The sequence below is a fragment of the Micropterus salmoides genome, unplaced genomic scaffold, assembly GCF_014851395.1.
Source record: "Micropterus salmoides isolate LMB-PRFRI ecotype aquatic unplaced genomic scaffold, ASM1485139v1 Ms_hic_scaffold_3, whole genome shotgun sequence".
NCBI lineage: Eukaryota > Metazoa > Chordata > Actinopteri > Centrarchiformes > Centrarchidae > Micropterus > Micropterus salmoides.
The window spans coordinates 18,467,227-18,484,327 of NW_024042261.1; the positions used below are offsets into that span (position 1 = coordinate 18,467,227).

At 41.1% G+C, this 17,101-nt stretch overlaps 3 protein-coding genes and 1 long non-coding RNA gene across 5 annotated transcripts in view; 3 read left to right on the forward strand and 1 right to left on the reverse strand.

Annotated features, from left to right (window-relative positions):
* The first annotated feature begins 1 nt into the window (after position 1).
* Positions 2 to 1,927, forward strand: fbxo36a (F-box protein 36a). Its single transcript, XM_038693200.1, has 4 exons — positions 2 to 418; positions 985 to 1,093; positions 1,317 to 1,489; positions 1,659 to 1,927. The coding sequence occupies exons 1-4, from the start codon at positions 323 to 325 to the stop codon at positions 1,806 to 1,808; spliced, it is 528 nt and encodes a 175-aa protein (XP_038549128.1). The 5' UTR covers positions 2 to 322; the 3' UTR covers positions 1,809 to 1,927.
* Positions 1,928 to 5,756: 3,829 nt separating this feature from the next.
* Positions 5,757 to 16,015, reverse strand: LOC119882878. 2 transcript variants are annotated; one of them, XR_005440562.1, is made up of 3 exons: positions 15,893 to 16,015; positions 14,894 to 14,976; positions 5,757 to 5,876 (listed from the first exon to the last, which is right to left on the reverse strand). It is a non-coding gene; the product is annotated as an uncharacterized LOC119882878 (long non-coding RNA). The 2 variants fall into 2 exon arrangements; XR_005440563.1 differs by having other exon boundaries at positions 5,765 to 5,876; positions 14,900 to 14,976.
* Positions 5,896 to 13,591, forward strand: zbtb38 (zinc finger and BTB domain containing 38). The gene is given in 3 exon segments (XM_038693198.1): positions 5,896 to 6,084; positions 9,242 to 10,004; positions 10,007 to 13,591. Coding segments are annotated over 2 exon segments (3,669 nt in total). The 5' UTR covers positions 5,896 to 6,084; the 3' UTR covers positions 12,913 to 13,591.
* rasa2 (RAS p21 protein activator 2) overlaps positions 15,768 to 17,101 on the forward strand; it is a 37,558-nt gene continuing 36,224 nt past the window's right edge. Inside the window, exon 1 of the mRNA XM_038693199.1 lies at positions 15,768 to 16,126. Coding sequence (XP_038549127.1) covers positions 16,069 to 16,126 — 58 coding nt within the window. The 5' untranslated portion in view covers positions 15,768 to 16,068. The remainder of the gene's footprint in view (positions 16,127 to 17,101) is intronic.

Sequence of the window (17,101 nt, forward strand, 5' to 3'; positions counted from 1 at the left end):
GCTTTAACTATATGCTCTTAAGTCGAAACAGATGGAGCTATATTTCTCGTTTTTTAAAAGATAATCACTGCAACACTGAAGTCACTGGGAACATTAGCTTGTCACAAACACAAAGTATCAGTCCGCTGGGTCGTGCCCCCCCTCATAAACATACATAAAACAATTATCTCATTTATTTGATGTCCTGCATTACTTTTTGTGCATCACCTCACATAAATGTAACATAACATCCATCAAACAGTTTCCTCTAAATTTTGCGTAAATACTGTTTATTTCAGTTTCTTTTCGGTTGTCATGGTTACAATAAAATTCTGCGTCCAAAATGGCGTCCTTACTCGAAGAGCATCTATTTGAAATCAGGGGGCAGGGTCCACCTCCTACAAAAGATTATTTCCAACTTGTTATTACCAAAAATGAGGTAGAGTATTTGTATGAGTTACTAATTATGAAGCAGAGTCTCGAAGAATAACTTTGTAAAAAAAAAAAACTGTTGATAAAACCACTGTGCATAATGTAACTGAAGTTAGCTTAATTTACTCCTAGCTAAATATAATTAACTTAATACCTTACTGGGATAATATTACATATTTTGTAGGTTGCTTTCTGGTTGAATATGGTCTGGCTGTACCATGCAGTCAGAGTGCAAAATTAGCACCAGCCACATGCTGGTAAAATGTGCAAATTAAGAAGACATATGGCTGGGAGGGTTAGTTGACTCACCAGCCAAAAATCTAGTCTGAGTGGCTGGTTCACTAACCATTTCGCTGGTAGACAAAACAGCTAATTTTACACCCTGCATGCAGTATAACTTTTACACCTCAAGTTGAATTGAATGACAAGGTAAATAAATTGATGTCATAATAATATAGTAACCTACATGAGTTGCTAAATGAATAGGCATGCATAATAAATGTTGCAGTAGGTTAAAATCATCATGCCTCAGGTGATTTGTCATTCTTCACTCTGCACTTCTTCTAACTTTAGGTAATATGGACATCATGGAAGATTTCTGTGCGAGTCGAATGTCGGGGCGCTGCACCCAAAGAGCTGAAGGCATCTCATGAAGATTTCCTACATCAGAAAATGCTACAGCGTAAGGTTTCTTCATAAGCATAGAAACCGTATTACTGCCCAGTAGCATTGCACTATGTCAGTGACAAGGACACTGTTTTTTCATTTAATTTTGTTTGGCAAAAGGTTACTGTACCTTGTTTGAACTAAGCAATTTGCTTTAACGGAAGTCTATCATTTGACAGAGAATGCTTTAGGTTTTCAAGTAGTTGACATCCAGTGTGTGCTGTACTCCTCATCTGTAGAAGAAGTTGGTGCTGTTTTTGGGGAGAGGATCCTGGAATACACAATATCACTTTGTCAAGGAAAGTTTGATTACCTGGAGCGCTTACCTGATGATATTTTGCTCAGAATCCTGTCCTACCTAGAGCTGAAAAATACAACACTGCTTGCACAGGCTTCACAAAGATTTAGAAAGGTGAGTTCAGTATTGTCTATATTAGGGGACACAGAAATGGTGTTAGTTTCTATTTTGTTCTCTCTCTCTGGTATGTACAGTTGTGCTCATGTGTATTTGTACACTGACAACCACACATGTAAATCTGCATTGTGTTTTGTCGTCTTGGGCTCTGATTGGACTTTACCAGCTCTGCAATTCTGAGAAGTTTTGGGAGCACACTGTAAGGAATCGCTGTACTGAGTTTACCAGCGACATGGAGGGCATAGCAAATTTCATAGGCTGGAGGACAACCTTCTTTACTTTTTTCCACACCAGTGGCAGCAATGAGCAGCAGTGAAGCAACTGGAAAGTTTGATTGCCGTTCTCAAACAACTGCAATACAAATGCTATCACAGTGAATGGGTAGCCAGTATTCATTTTGCCCTTTGTGAAATAAAAGCCAGTGTTTTCAGTGAGGTTTTGTGAGAGTTTTTTAAGTTTTAAATGTAGTATTGAGATGTTATCTACAAGAAAAATGTATATTCCATTAGTTTTTGTGTCACAAAGTAAGTGTCACATTTTCTTCAAAACAAATCAGTATTTTTGTGTTGCTACTTTCTTGTTACACTTTGAATGGCAACATTTACCACCAGTATTCAGTGGATAGATACTTGCAAGTTATACAAGAGTTTACATTGTGTAATATTGCTAGTAAATTAAATTAGCATACTGTATAATGCAGTGTTTAGTGTCCCATAGTGTTTCCTGAATGATAAATTGCTAAAACATGATCTAAAAAGAATTTAAATGTACAACTGGAGAACTTATCAAGGTAACTGGTAAATTTCAACATAAACTTCCTGTTTACATTTGCCAGTGAACTGTTCTTGCGCCCTCTGCTGAAGGCTCACAGCACTAAACGCTGTGTCTACTTACATCCAGCCTGGCTTTGTAGATGGTCTGTGTGCTGTGTTCACTTGTGCAGCCAGCAGAGGGAGCACAATGGCAAAAAAAAAATAGAGTCAGATGATATGGTAGGAGGAGGAGGATCAAGCAAATAAACCCTTTGGGTAGCGTGTGCAAAACAAGTGTTGTAATTCTGGTTACCATATCCAGGCCTAAAGAGTAAAACACACGTATTCTGGATTGAAACCTTGTACAAATACCACTGTACGGGCAACTGTCACACCGATCCTACCTCACCTGAAACCTGTACAAGCAAGCTAACAAAGGTATGCACTGTTTTTTTTTTTCTAACAGGTACCTTAGTGGATCAGAGACAATATAAGGTATAATAAATGTTAACAGCAGCTACATACTAACATAATGTTCTTGTTTGTTATTGTCACAAAAAGGATGACAAACAAACATAAGTCATTACATTATCCCGTATTAAGAGACAAGAGGAATATGTTGTTAAACAGCACATGTTAAAATACATCGTCATTTTCCATAAACAAAACTCCCCTCAATATTAAATAATCTTCTGCCCAGATGATAGCTGGGTGTTGGAATGATCTCACATGACCGCATACAGCCCTGACTGGTAGGTACTATGGCCTATTATTAGCCTCTGAACACTGGATACCGCCTTCTCAGCTGAGTCTGGTCTAGGAGGAAAAATATTCATTACGTAACAATAAAGGATCTGTCTCCCGACCCACTTCCTGAATACCACAGCAGCAACTAGGCCCCAAACTAAGGCAGAGCGGAAGCCTCATCCATTTGTTTGCTGGAGCAGTGTAAAGCAGTGCCGGTTGTTTTCTGCTTATCCCTTGCCTCCACACAGTCACCACCCCTCCTTCTCAGCTCTTCTTTGTGGGTCAGTGATGCAGCGGGAGTGACGCAGCAGTGGCAGCAGCCTCCAGAAGGCAACTATACACAGCAGGAACAGGAAACTCTGCCAGAACCATGGTCCACAGGCAACATCCAGACAGCAGTGAAGAGGGAAGATGGTAAAGTCCTAGTCTAGGCCAAAGGGAGAACGGGAGCCGTGTTGTCACTCTCCTTTCCTCCTCCTAAACAAACACCAGAGAGGCTTCCACAGCGACAGAGACAGGCCCAGCAAGACCTTCCACACAGAATCATTTTGGTAGGCGACTCAAAGTATGAATGCTTGTTAAGGCAGCAACGTTAAGTGCTACCAGGGATGAGTGTCTTTGTATGCTAAGAGTGTGAATGCTTTGAGAATGAGGATGAGGCCTACTCAGCCTTGTACTGCCTTCCGTGCCTCCCTGCTGATCAGAGTCTCTACAGGCCGCAGCTGAGCTTACTGAGCATCAGAGGCCTGTAAACGTCCTGTGGTTTTGAACGCATCCTAGCTGTGATATCAAGTGTGGGTGACAAAGTGCTGCTTACAAAATACTTCATATGATCCATGTAGAGTAACATGTGAGCGCTTTAAGTAAGGGCAGTGAAATTTTTGCTCTTGCAGTTTTGATTGCAATTTAGCTTGAGCTCTATTTTGAATGTGAATTTATTAAAAGGAACAGTTTCCCAATATTTAATGAACATAAATAATGGTTCCCAACCCTGTAAACTCCAAAGCCAGTCACCCCGATTATGGAAAAGCAATTAAAAATGGTACAATGTTTAAAATGGTCCACTATGGTACAATGTTTTGGAGTAAATGATTAAAAAGCATTAATTTTATTGGCTTTCCACTGATGCATTTCAGCCTACATGCATTCTTAAAGATACAACGTACATATGGTACATACCAATTAGTGATTGTTTTATATTAGTGTGAGGAAGGACACAAACTAAAAGTGCTCCAAGGAAAAACATTATGTATATTCCCTCTAAATGCCCCTGATCTTCCTGGTCTGGATCTAAGACGCTGGCTCAGAGAAAACCCAAAATATACTGCAGTCAACAAAACAACCTCCAACCTTTATCTTTAAATATAATGACAATGTTGACTTATGACTTACTTGTTTATTTGGCGTCTACTAATGTGTGTCTTTGTTGTGAATTTAAGAACTAGAGTATATTTGACTGACAGGAGTCCCACTTCAACTCCAGCAGGGCTCTCCCGTAGTTTCCCAAATTTAGATGATAGAGGACATGCACTGAAGCCACTTGTGCCTCATCACAGTTATCTCTTTAAGGTTTAGCAACTTGACAAACTGGTATACTGGCTGCTCCCCAGGCTAATGCAGGGGTCTTTAAGTAAGCAGGTCTTGCTATCAGAACCAAAAATAGAAGACTGAGCCTGTGGTTAATTGTATATTCATGAAACCAATCTAATGTGATGTGCCCATCACAGAAAAGGGAACAGGACAATGCAGCAGCTGAGATTCAGGGTGATCACTGAGTGTATTTTAAAGACGAAACACTCCATGAATAGCACATTTCCTTCCTTCAGGGCAATGAGTGAGTGCACACATAATGACATGGCACCTGCTACTTCGTCTTTTGAAGTCAAAAGTACATAAAAATGAAGTGGCTTTGAAACTGGTTTAAAGTGGGTCTCGGCCAGCATGAGGAAAAGACCTGCAGTCAGTCATATGACTACACTCAGTTGTGTAAATAAAAGAGTGGCTTCCGTCCTCAGAGGCTAGCGAGAGGCTCACAGTGCCATGTCGGGTTCAGCTTCCTCCCCTCCCCCCCGTCTGCAGTGCTGACGCATCTGCTGCTTTTGCATCAATCAGCACCCTCTACATAGGTATACCGAGAGTCCTCGCTGATCGCAGGACTCTCTTTTTGCCCTCAGCCTTGCATCCTGCACCCTCGCTGCAATTGTGAGAAAAAGCATCGATAAACATCTGTCCTGTGACTGCTGTGACACAGAATAGGACAGTAGTCACTGCCATCTTCTCTCGGGTTCTGCATTACCTAACCACAGTGACTGCGTAAGCGCGGATGAAGGGCTTTAGTGTAATATATTGCTGCACAGACAGAGTCTGTGTGCACAAGCATGAAACAGATGGTGTAGCGTTATGCATTCAAGGTGCATGTTGTTTCTATGACGGCTACCGATAATTTTGTTTCTTGCAAAAGATAATTTCCCTTTTGGTCAACATCGATGCATCGAGATCTCACCAGTGTGGTGCTGTGGAGGTTTAATACAGCATTTGTTGTACTCCTCACTCAACGCAGCAATGCAGCTGAGCGCTTTCTCTTGCTGTAGCATCGAATACAGAGCTGGGTGTGATGTAGCACCCAGCATCTCTCCGCTCTCCCTACAGCCCTCTGCCATGCTTAATAAAAGTTGCCGTTTCCTGCTCAGTGGCTCCAGAACGAACGCTTCAGTTGCCCAGCTAGCACAGAGGCAGACCCATACTCCGGTTTAGATGTATAAACTGTGAGTTACTCCTATAGCTGTGGTAGGACAGAAGAGGGACAGTTAGAGGAGGGCAGGGCAGATCTAGCCCAGGACCTGGGCTGCATGGATAGAGGCGAAGGACGTTGGAGCTGGAGTCATCTGCACACAGAGAGGGAGGGAGAGGAAGAAAGACGTCAGAAAAAGCTCTGCTTCTGACACCACCACTGTTCAGCGACCATCATAGATAAAAAAAAAAAAACTACTTGCTCTCACGAAACTGTTTTTCGTGTATAGTTGGCTGTAGAAAAGGGATACTGCATGACACTGTTTCCTGTTCGCCGTGCATCATTTTCTCAGATTTACTAAGGTATGTTTTGCATGGTTTCCCTCAATTTATAACCTGTTTTTTTGCGGAAGTACGCTTTGCAGAGGTGCGTGAAGTGGCTTTTGCTTTGACATTTCGCTCTGACAAGACTGTCTGTATGCTATACTGTCATTTCTTGGTTTGTGGTTTGGTATGTGGGGATTTTTATTTTACAGGTTGAGACATAAAAAATAATATCACATGCGCTTTGAAGGTAAAGTAAGGTTTGGGTGTGGCAAAATCATAAGCACTGAAGACAAATTCAAAATTTCCGCTCAGCATGTGGTGGTAATAAACCACAACAATTGGTATAAATTGTCAAAAATGAAAGTGGTAAAGTACAATAGCAACCTAGAAGAAAATATGAAACTGGTTCTGTGAACGGCACAAACTGAGAAATTAGTATGAAAGCAGTGGCACATCACTTGCTGTTACCACATGAGAAAGTCCTTTGGGTAGCATTTCTGCTGCAGACAAAGACACGCAGACCAATACACAAAGTATATTCAAGCAGACAAAGGCAAACCTCTATGGCTCTGTGGACTGCTGTGTATTGCAGGTTCTCAGAGAGGGCAGGATGTTTGTGGGAGAGAGGGGACCGAATACCCAGACAGCTAATACCATCACTTGCCATCCGGCTGAATCCCAATAAGTGCTGCGCCATAGCATGTTGCCATGACAACGGAGGCCTGTCTGAGAAAGAAGGCAGGAGGCTGGTTGTGTTTTCAGCAGTCTGAGAGGCTGCAAAGAATGGCGGCCATATTGTTTTTGTCATACAAACAGAAAATTGAACATGAGTGGGGGGAAAAACTAAACGTAAAATAACATCACTGATGAATTACCTAAGCCCCTCTAGAGAAACAGAAAAAATACTGTAAATTTATTACCTTAAAAAAATTTCAACAAATTTACAAGTGTTGTGTAATACCCAAGACAAAAATAAGCAAAACAAAATAAGATATCAAATTGAACTGCATGTTAACTTAATACAACTTGAGACCATCTTGACAGTATAATTTGCACAGGCTAAATCTCATTTGGATCAATTCAACTCTTCTTCTTCTGTTTTCCACTAATTAAGCAGGCATAACACATAAGTTTACAACAGAGAGACATATATCCACGTTAGCCCCTGGGTGGCAGTTAGCAAAAGAACGTCATGGTCTCGTGCTAGATTGCACAGTCACTGTATGACTTTTGATGCAGCCATAAATGAAGATGTAAAAAATAATAATAATAATAATGTGAAGTACAACTTCACATTATTACATTACATTATCTTCTCTCTGAGCTTATGTTAGATATTTAGATAACTTCGATGCAGGTGTGACAATTCATCACTAAGCTGAGTGCGTCTTAGCAGGTACAGTCAGGATGCTTCGTGCCAAATGACTCAGTACATGCTCAAACCACACTGACACTGATATGAGTAAGCCACAATTAGAACATCTTGCTGAGTGATACATCCTCTTTCAAAGGGAGAATGAATGAACTTTAACTTCCTTTAAGAGTTCATCTTAGTTTACTTTAAAAATCAAACTAATCCACAAATGCTGCTTTGTCAATATACAAGAGAGATGGCATTCCCTGCCTGACCAGAAATCTTTATCCTAGTGTAAACAGTGCAGCAGTGTGTGTAACAACTGGAAGACTAAGATGTGCATCATCAAGATATAGTATTAAAATATTATTATATTATTATCAAGTCATCTACTTTGAATAGACTAAATAATGTCAATGTTTCTTCTTTTTATAACAGTAATTAAAAACAGTAATTATTGTACATCAACGGCTCTTCTTGTCTGCAGTTTCCCTCATGAGGCAGTAATTAACTGTTCCCTGTAGTTGGAGCTGACAAAAACTGTATGTGAGACAAGCGAAAGGATGCTTCCATTGCCGCCTGACAAACAACTGAAGAAGGGAGTGTATGAGTCATCAGTGTGTAACTGTCTGCATGTCATATTCACATTAGCATAGGACTTGAGAAGAATGGGGCTGACATGACAACTGAACCAGGCCTAGTGCAGAGCTGTGGTAGCGTATTGAATACATTACCACCAAAACTGAATTATAAGTAATAATGGACCAAAACATCTACAACTGAGGGAGTCACGGTATATTTTACCAGATGCGGGCCATGACCTCCCTTGCATTTACGGTACTGCTGTTGTTTTAGAAAGATGAGAGCCTTCTCATGTCTTTGTTCTGGGATTAGTGCAACTTGGGTTGATAATGACAAGAATATTCCATGTATGAAAGAGTTATTCCGCAGGGAAAACCAGCGATGGAAAACAAAGGAAATTATTGGGCAGGCACAAAGTAGTAAAAGTAATTAACAACGTGATAAACTATATCTTTTACTTTTAATCACAACCCTCACAGTACAATTTGAAGTCACTGTTAACGTTTTGACACATAGTATTTCAATATTTCTAAGTAGCTGCATGAAACACTCACCCGACCTACAAAGGCATGTTGACAGTAGTATCAACATGCCACATATTTTCTGAAAGCTGGGATAAGAAACAATGTCTTCCTCAACATAAACCCATTATTCAAAACAATTATTGTCCCACATCTTAGCACTGACAAAAGGTTTACAGCCCGCTGTTACTGAAATATCAAAACCAATTTTATTATAGTTTTCCATCAATGATGTTCCCTACAGTAAAACAATGAGACTGGCTTTTAAATATATCTCATTTAGCCTTTAGATTAAAGTTCTCTTCTACATGAGAGAAACAAGAATAAGGAAAATAAAACAAAATAACGGGACAGACTTATGAGAGTAGTGGAACAATCCTGAATCCGTTGAATAAAAGCGTCCTCAAGAATTAACAATAGATTATCTTTTGATGGTTCCATAGTTTTTCTTAATCTCAGTATGTGACCCATTCATTAAGTTTAAACTTAATTTAATTTTTTTAAATGAAGGTTATGAAGGCTTGAGTCACCAGAACTGTTGACCAGACTGGTGGCACTGGAGCTCATCTGTCAGGACATTACTGCCATCTAGTGTTAGAACACAAGAAGAGCCAGAATCTTTTAAAACAAAATGTACAGACATGTTTTGGATGTCTTCTTAACAATATCAAACAGTCAGAGCCACCATTTTGTAATCATCTAATGTAATTCTATCTTCTCTTCTTTTTTTATTTAGATGACTGTGGTGTCCCCATGTACTCAGAACCTGATGGATAGTTCTCACCCTCAAACTGTGCTTAGCAAGCTCAATGAGCAGCGCTCACAAGGCCTCTTCTGTGATGTTACCATTGTGGTGGAGGATGTTAAGTTTCGGGCCCACAAGAACATCCTGGCAGCGTGCAGCGGGTACTTCAGGAACGCTCTAACAACTTCTGAGACATGGAGCTCTGGCCAAGTGCTGGAGCTGATGGACCTGAAGTCTGAGGTGTTTGCCAGTATCCTCAACTTTATCTACTGCTCAAAGGTGACATCACCTGGTGCAGAGGACACAGGGGGGCTAGTGGCAGCTGGAAAAAGACTTGGAATTCCTTTTTTAGAGAAGCTTGCAGAACAAGACAGGCAGGACGAATGTGGTAAATCCACAGACTGCAGTAAAGCTCCTTTGTCTAAAAAAACAAAGAAGGAAGCTCCCAGGCCTGAGGAGATGGACACTGCCAGAGGGCCACGCATTACTAATGCCTTCTCTATCACTGAAGTGTGTCCTCTTGTTCAAACGAATGGGGAGAGGCAGTCACCAGATGAAGGACAGCTCCCATCAAGTTGCCCGACAACTTCCTGCCTCAACGGGAACAATGAAACAACACAAGCCCTCTCTGAGCACTCATATGCAGTAAGCAAATCTAATGAAGGCAAAGATAGCAGTGAGTGGGACAGCAAGACTGTCTGTAAGCCAGCAATATCACAGCCAAAGCAACTCATTTACAGGAACACAGGCCCACTTAAAAGCGCCACAGGGTGAGAGGCATTTTGGGTAGAAGTGTTCTTCCAACACCAGCTGAACCACAAACAGATAAACCAAATACAATAACCACCACATCAGCTGGTGGTGTTTCTTCACCACCTGTCGCAGTGATGACACCACCTCCGCTTTTTTCAGAGGCAGACAGAGAAAAAAGTATAGACCCAGGGCTTCCTATAGCCACTGACAATGTTCCAATGGAGTTAGGTCCACCAACCCTTTCCCCACACACAGAGGACAGCTTTTCAATCTACGGATGTGAGCACTGTCCAGAGATATTCACAAATAAAGCTCTTCTCACCATTCACTCAGAGGTACATAAAAAGCGTTTCGTCAGTCATTTGTTTTGCAAGTTCTGTCACAGAAAGTTCATACACCTCAAACGGCTGCGCAATCACGAACAGGTCTGTCCCAAAGCTGTAAGGGACCTGCCTAAACTAGATGCAACTGCCATACCAACCAAAGAGGTGGACCTCCATTCAGATGACATACCGAACACGGAGAGCATCATGACACCACTTCCTTCTGCTGACCTCCCCACCTCTTACACCCCAGAGCCTCCTCAAGTGGACCAATCAGAGCCTCCGGATGAGGAGGAGAAGGCAGTGAGGCCGGGTGGCAGCCAGAGGAGATACAACTGCAGTGTGTGTAAACGGGTCTATGTCACCCTATCCAGTCTGAAGAGGCACGAGAATGTACATTCCTGGCAGAGGGCCTATCCCTGTCATTATTGCAATAAAGTGTTTGCTTTGGCAGAGTACCGTACTAAACATGAAATCTGGCACACAGGTGAACGCCGCTATCAGTGCATTTTCTGCCTGGAGACATTCATGACATATTACATCTTAAAGAACCATCAGAAGTCTTTTCACGGCATTGATCCCAGTCTTGCTGTTAAGAAAAAATCCGCATACGGTGGACTGAAAGCCAGTGTTTATCCAATCAAACTCTACAGGCTTCTGCCTATGAAGTTTAGAAAGAGACAATACAAGACGTACAGCCAGACATATTCAGAGAGTGTTGAAAGAGGTGACCAAGCCCCATTAGAAAGCAACTCTCTTAGCCATCCATTTGAAGAAAATGGTCTGATCAGCCATCCTGATACTGTTTCTTTCCCTCTGACATTCATGGCCACAACAAAGATGGTGGCACCTGTCATGCCTCGCGTCTGCTTCGGCAAGCCATGCGACCAAGATATTGACCAAAGTCTGAACAGTGAATTGGAAGCTCAGAGAGGCAAAAGAAAAGAGGCTGAGAATAGAGATTCGCCCATCATTAACTATGACAGTACCTTCTCTTTACAACCCAATACAGAGTCTTCTGCAGGAGGTTACAAAGATGATCCGCCAGTACCAAGTAACTCAGAGCACATCAGTCATAACATGCCTTTCTTAAACTCTTTGAACACTGTTAAAAAGTTAGGTGAGCTATCAGCTTCTGCAAAAAGTGTTGAGGATATGACTAAGGAGATACTTCAGTCAAGCACTGAGAACCTGGTGCGCAATAAGGCGATGGGGGAAAAGACAGAAACATATATTGCTAAACCTGCATGCCCGGGTCCATCTGTGGATGGTGCTTCTATGCCGCTCTGTCAGATAACAGTGAAAATAGGCAATGAAGCCATCATCCGACGCCGAATCAAAGGATCGAAGCTCTTCCCCAGAAAGAAAAGGAGAATCAGAGAACTGTGTGAGGACAGCCCGAGTCAGTGTCCTCCAACAAGGGAAAACTCAGAGAGCCCCAGACTCCGCCTCAGAACAGAAGTTGCTGCCGCAACAGAGCCAGAGACATACGATGATCCTAATGACTGTGACACAGCTGATATGCTTTGGCGTCCCTACTATTCTTACAAAGCCAAAAAGAAAAGGAAGAAGCTGAGATTCAAGCACAGAAATGCTTTGTTTCACCGTTATCCTGAAACATCTGTCGACAGAGCTGCTGCTAGTGAGGCCCACCTCGATAAAAGCAGTTGGCTGGCAGAAGAGAGCATCTCAGGTGGTAGCGGAGAGGTGAAACGCAGTCTTAGCAGGAACTCCAGCCCAAGGGCCACCTACAACTGTGACATATGTGACAGCTCTTTTATCACAGAGACCGGTCTGAAAGCTCATGTTATTGGTTCCCACCCATGTTTCTGCCGGACCTGCGGTAAACAAGGTCCCCCTGGTGAGGTACCTGCCGGTGGTGATTACATCTGCAACAGCTGTATGGAAAATGGTTCCTGCTTTGATAATACACCCCGGAGCCCCAACACAGAGAAGAAATATCGCTGCTCCTTCTGTCCCCAGCGTTTTCTCTACCTTGCCACTAAGAGAAGCCATGAGAAAAAACACCAGGAGACAAATGAGGAGGGATATAATTATGACAACTTCACACCATGTTCTAAATACTCAACACACATGAGTGAAGACAATAAACAAGACACCATCAAATCAGAAGACAGTGACAATCAAGGGGACACACACATAAAAAGTGAAAGGGTGGAAGAAGAACATTTTTCCATTGATAAAATTAAGCCTGAAGTCGAGGAAACAACTGACTTTATGTCTGTGACTACCTACCAAGACATGTCATATTCCAACATTAAAAGTCCATTATCGCCCTGCATCGACCCACTGTTTTCCCTGACCCAGTCAAAGGTGAAACATAAAATAGCAAAAAAACGGCTCAATGCACAGCATTCTATGCATCTCACCCCAAAAAAGCAAGCCCGTGACAGAGACAGCGACAGCAACAAGGATATTTTGATGGGGCCAAGAACAAGCAGTCACAATGAGAAGTCCTATAAACTCTTTAGGAGAACTGACTCTGAAACTAAAGGTACCCACATTTCTATACACAAGCCAGAAAAATGGATGTGCAAAGAGGAGCCATTTTTTAAAGATCTTTGAGGACTGTGGCCAACAACAAGCAAACGAGAACATGACTGAAGCTTGACCTCAAGCCACTGGTTTAGTCAGGAAACGTAGTAATGTTGTAAGCTGAGCTCAATGTTTTGAATGGACAACACTAAACATGATGATCTAATACCAGTGTTTTGGTAATGACTGAGTGATTGTTCACCTTTGTAAAAGATATTTTTTGGATAATATAGGACCTTTTGACACAGACTGTACTTGTACTTGTCCGTTCTCTATGCATAAATGGCAGACTCAGTGACTTGACTGTAACCTCAAGAAAATACATGAATGTTGGTAACATTTCTTTAAACTGTGTGAAATTTCAGAACAGGGGTATGATGTGTTGAAAAACTGAAAAGCTAACCTAGTTTGGTTACAGCTTCACTTTTAAAAATATTTCTGGGGAAAATGATGTGAATTTACAACCGTCACATTTCTTAATCTTCCGTTCAGTTAACTGGCCATGGTGAGTTGCACTTTATAGTTAGACTATGCTAATCTCTTGGTTAAATACTTTGATAATTCAATTTCAATTCTTAGCACCATTGATATAATTCTAATTTATAAATAACACATGGCACCATAGAGATTAATGTTACGACTTTTGTGTGTTTATGTATAAAACATGTAAAACTATTTAAATAAATGTTGCTGATATTGTAAACCATTACATCCTGTCCTTCTTTTAGTTAGAGATACAGTAAATGCTTGATTCTCCATTCACAATTCGATATGCTTTTTTCAGCAGCCGATGCTGAAATTTAGAGAGCAGGGCGGCTGATTGCAGATATATAATGCCGATATCAAAACAAAGAAAAGTCATATATAATTCCATTATTCCATGCAGTTAGAGTACAATCTAATATGCATGGTCATCTTAGCCAGTAATGTTTAGATTTAGATGGAATTTTTATTAGAAAATAAAAATACAAAAATACAAGAACAAAAAAAAATAAAAATAGAAAATATCATTGGGTTATGCTGTAGATTTCAGAACATGACTGGCGTTTAAGGGAGAGTGGGGTACAGTTTCTCAGAAGTGACGTCATTCATCTGCATTATTTTCTACAGTATAAAGGAGTGGAACTGCTGTCATTTAGGATGATATATCTGCTTCATGAGTGCAAGTATCGGCCAATGCTGATTATCTCAAAATATCAGATAATGCCCGATTAATCAGCCAACCAATTAATCTATCGCTAATTCAGAGACCACTAAACAACACTTCATACAGACTGATAAGCACACTTACTGATTCTCTGATACTACTGGTGAGGGAATAGTTACAGAAACCCTAAAAGTCATGCAGTTAAAGTGTGGAGGACTTTTAAGAGGGACATTTTAAAATAGCAATTTGTTACAAAACCTATTCCATAGGAAAAAAATGTCCTAAATATAAAGCCACCTGGTGGTTATCTGCTCCTTCTGGATCTTCAGGGAGACACAGCCCATCTGAGAAGTTAATTCCTTCATTCTTCCACACAAAATGCATCTGTCTTTAGAGTTGGGCCTCAACACACATTTTCCAGATGTTTCTAAATTCCTTGCTTCTTTCTAAGACTAGTCTTATGATGTAACAAACGGATCATAGAGAGAAGGCACTGCTCAACACACTAAGTATGCCAGGGAGGCAAACTTTTCCCCTATAACAGTTCAATACATTCTTTAATGTTGTAAAACACAACAAAATACATTCTTCATCTAATTTAATAAAGGATTTTAAATACAAAGATTTTCCTTATGTAGTCACAAAATGTTGACGGTAAACAAGAGAATTTTGTGACATATTGTGCAGTTTAAAAGCGGTCACATACTTCTGAGTTAATGATTGTTAAGTGTATAATGAACAACAAGGTAAAACATCTAGATTAGATGTTATCAGTACACATGTTGTGAACTAGTGTGTGCTTCATGTTAACAGGAGACTAAGATAATTGACACAGAAATTTGTTATAAAAGTCATAATGCATACCCTGACCTGCCTTTTCAGGCTCCCTGCTACTATCAGCGATGAGGATCAGACCTGTGTTTTCACCCAACAAAAGGCAACATCACCTTGAAAGAAAAGACAAGAACACAGGATGTTAGTCATGTTTTCATTCAAAGCAGATATTGGTATGGGATTTTATTAAAGATGAATACATTATCTTTATAAATTAAAAGTCCTGGAATATTATAGTTGGGAAAACTGTGCAAAATGTCAATAACTGTTTATCACTTACTCAGTTTAACTGATACTTAAGTATACAGGGTTTTCCAATGAAATAATGAAAATTCACACAGTGATTAGAAAGCCAATATAGTGACCTTAGCTATTTTTCAATGAATCACCCGGCTAAAACCGGTAAGACACAACCACAGTCATATTATATACCACTGAGAGCATAACACACAAGCATGTAAGAAACTGCTGTCAAATAAGTTTCAAATGATCGTTTCAGTGGATACTGACTTTGTCAGTAGCATAATGTCATGGGTGTTCTGGTTTATTCTGGTTTGTAGTAATTTGATAAGCACTTTATTATTCTCTGGTTGAAATCAGAATTGGCCTGCTAACAAGAGTGCTAGACAAATAATATACTAGCTGTGAATGTGTATGTTTGAAGACATTTCAACAGGGTCACTTTCCATTTAGAAACAATTTGCGTGGTTTATTTTAGCAATGTTATCCACTGTGAAAACGTTTTAATGAATTCTTCAATCAAATTTAACCACTCCTACAACTTTGTCTCTCAGACATTTGTTTGCTTTTTTCATTAATACCCGGTGCCAGAGTTATATTTGCTTCACACAAGCATGTCATACACGCACAGGGTTAACCTAAATCACTGGTATCCGAGATTAGCTGGCTAACGTTAAGCTAGCTTCACAAGTCAAAGTATCAGCTCGCCGCCAGCATTATCGTTACATAATGAGCCACACTACAGAGAGACCTTAAATCTCCTAAGAAGTCCTAATTGAAGTAACTTACTGGCTAAAACAAGGACTTTTGAGGAAGCTTGGTGTTTTCAAGGCGGCAGTGTGTACGGGACCCGACGTGACGCGGCACAGTGGGACTGGCTTTCCTCCACTCTGCCTGCATTCATAAACGGATATGATAAACGAGCGCTGAATATACCGGAGCAGCGACAACAGTCAGGTCTGACCATGGCGGAAGAGGACGACGCGAGGATCCGTATTTTACAGAGCCTGCGGGGTAAAATATGTAAGTCTGACTGGGGCAGCCGATGTTTTCCGTCCCACACAGGGGGGAGAGAGGTCGGTATAGCAAGCGGGCGACGAGAGGGGAAGCCGGAGGGGCGCGGCGTGCTATCAACAGTCGGCTGTGTGGAGGCAGAAGCAGCCAGTTCATCTGGTCGATGGTTAACGTCAAGTTAGCCTAGCGCGTTAGCAGCAGCTATTAGCTTGTTGTGAATGATTTCATTCATCGAGGAGGGCTCCCTGGCCGTCAGTTAAGCTCCTCCGGCTAACTGGGTGTTATTTTTATACGTATTAGACATGTTAACGTTTTCAAAATGCGGGGCGTCTTGTGTGGACTTGAGCTCCCCTGCAAGCTAAGTTAACGTAGGTTAGGCTAGCTACTACCAGCCGCTTCATCCCGTCGTCACTCACTCATTCAGTTGTAGCGTTACTCACTGCAGACACCTGACAGTCAAGCAACCCAGACAATGTTACATTATTATATCGGCAACAACATGAAGTTTTGAAGTTAGCAAGCAGCATAGTAATGATCACTCACCCTAGAGTTTAATATGTGCTTCACGATATTTTTGTCCAGACACACCTAACGTTAAATATCTACGATAACCCGAGATCGTTATATCTTGGTAAGTCTCTCGTGCCAGTCATTGCACATTGTATCACGGTGGTGTGGTGTGTTGTTTGACGGGTGACGGAGTGACCAACCTGACGACGTGAGTTCAAGTCCTGGTCTCAACCATAGACTGTATATGGTCTCAACACACAGTTTGCTTCATCAGGTGTCAGACTCTCTATGGAGACATTAATCAAGAAACTACATTAATGATTAAAACATCCATGCTTGTTGCAGCAACAACTAATCTATTTTGCAGGCAAATTGCTCCCGTGTAGTTATTCTTACATTAAAATAGGCTAACTTTTTTAATAAGAGTTAAAATTGGAAACATTGGCTTTAAAGTCAAATTCCTAACAAGCCAGT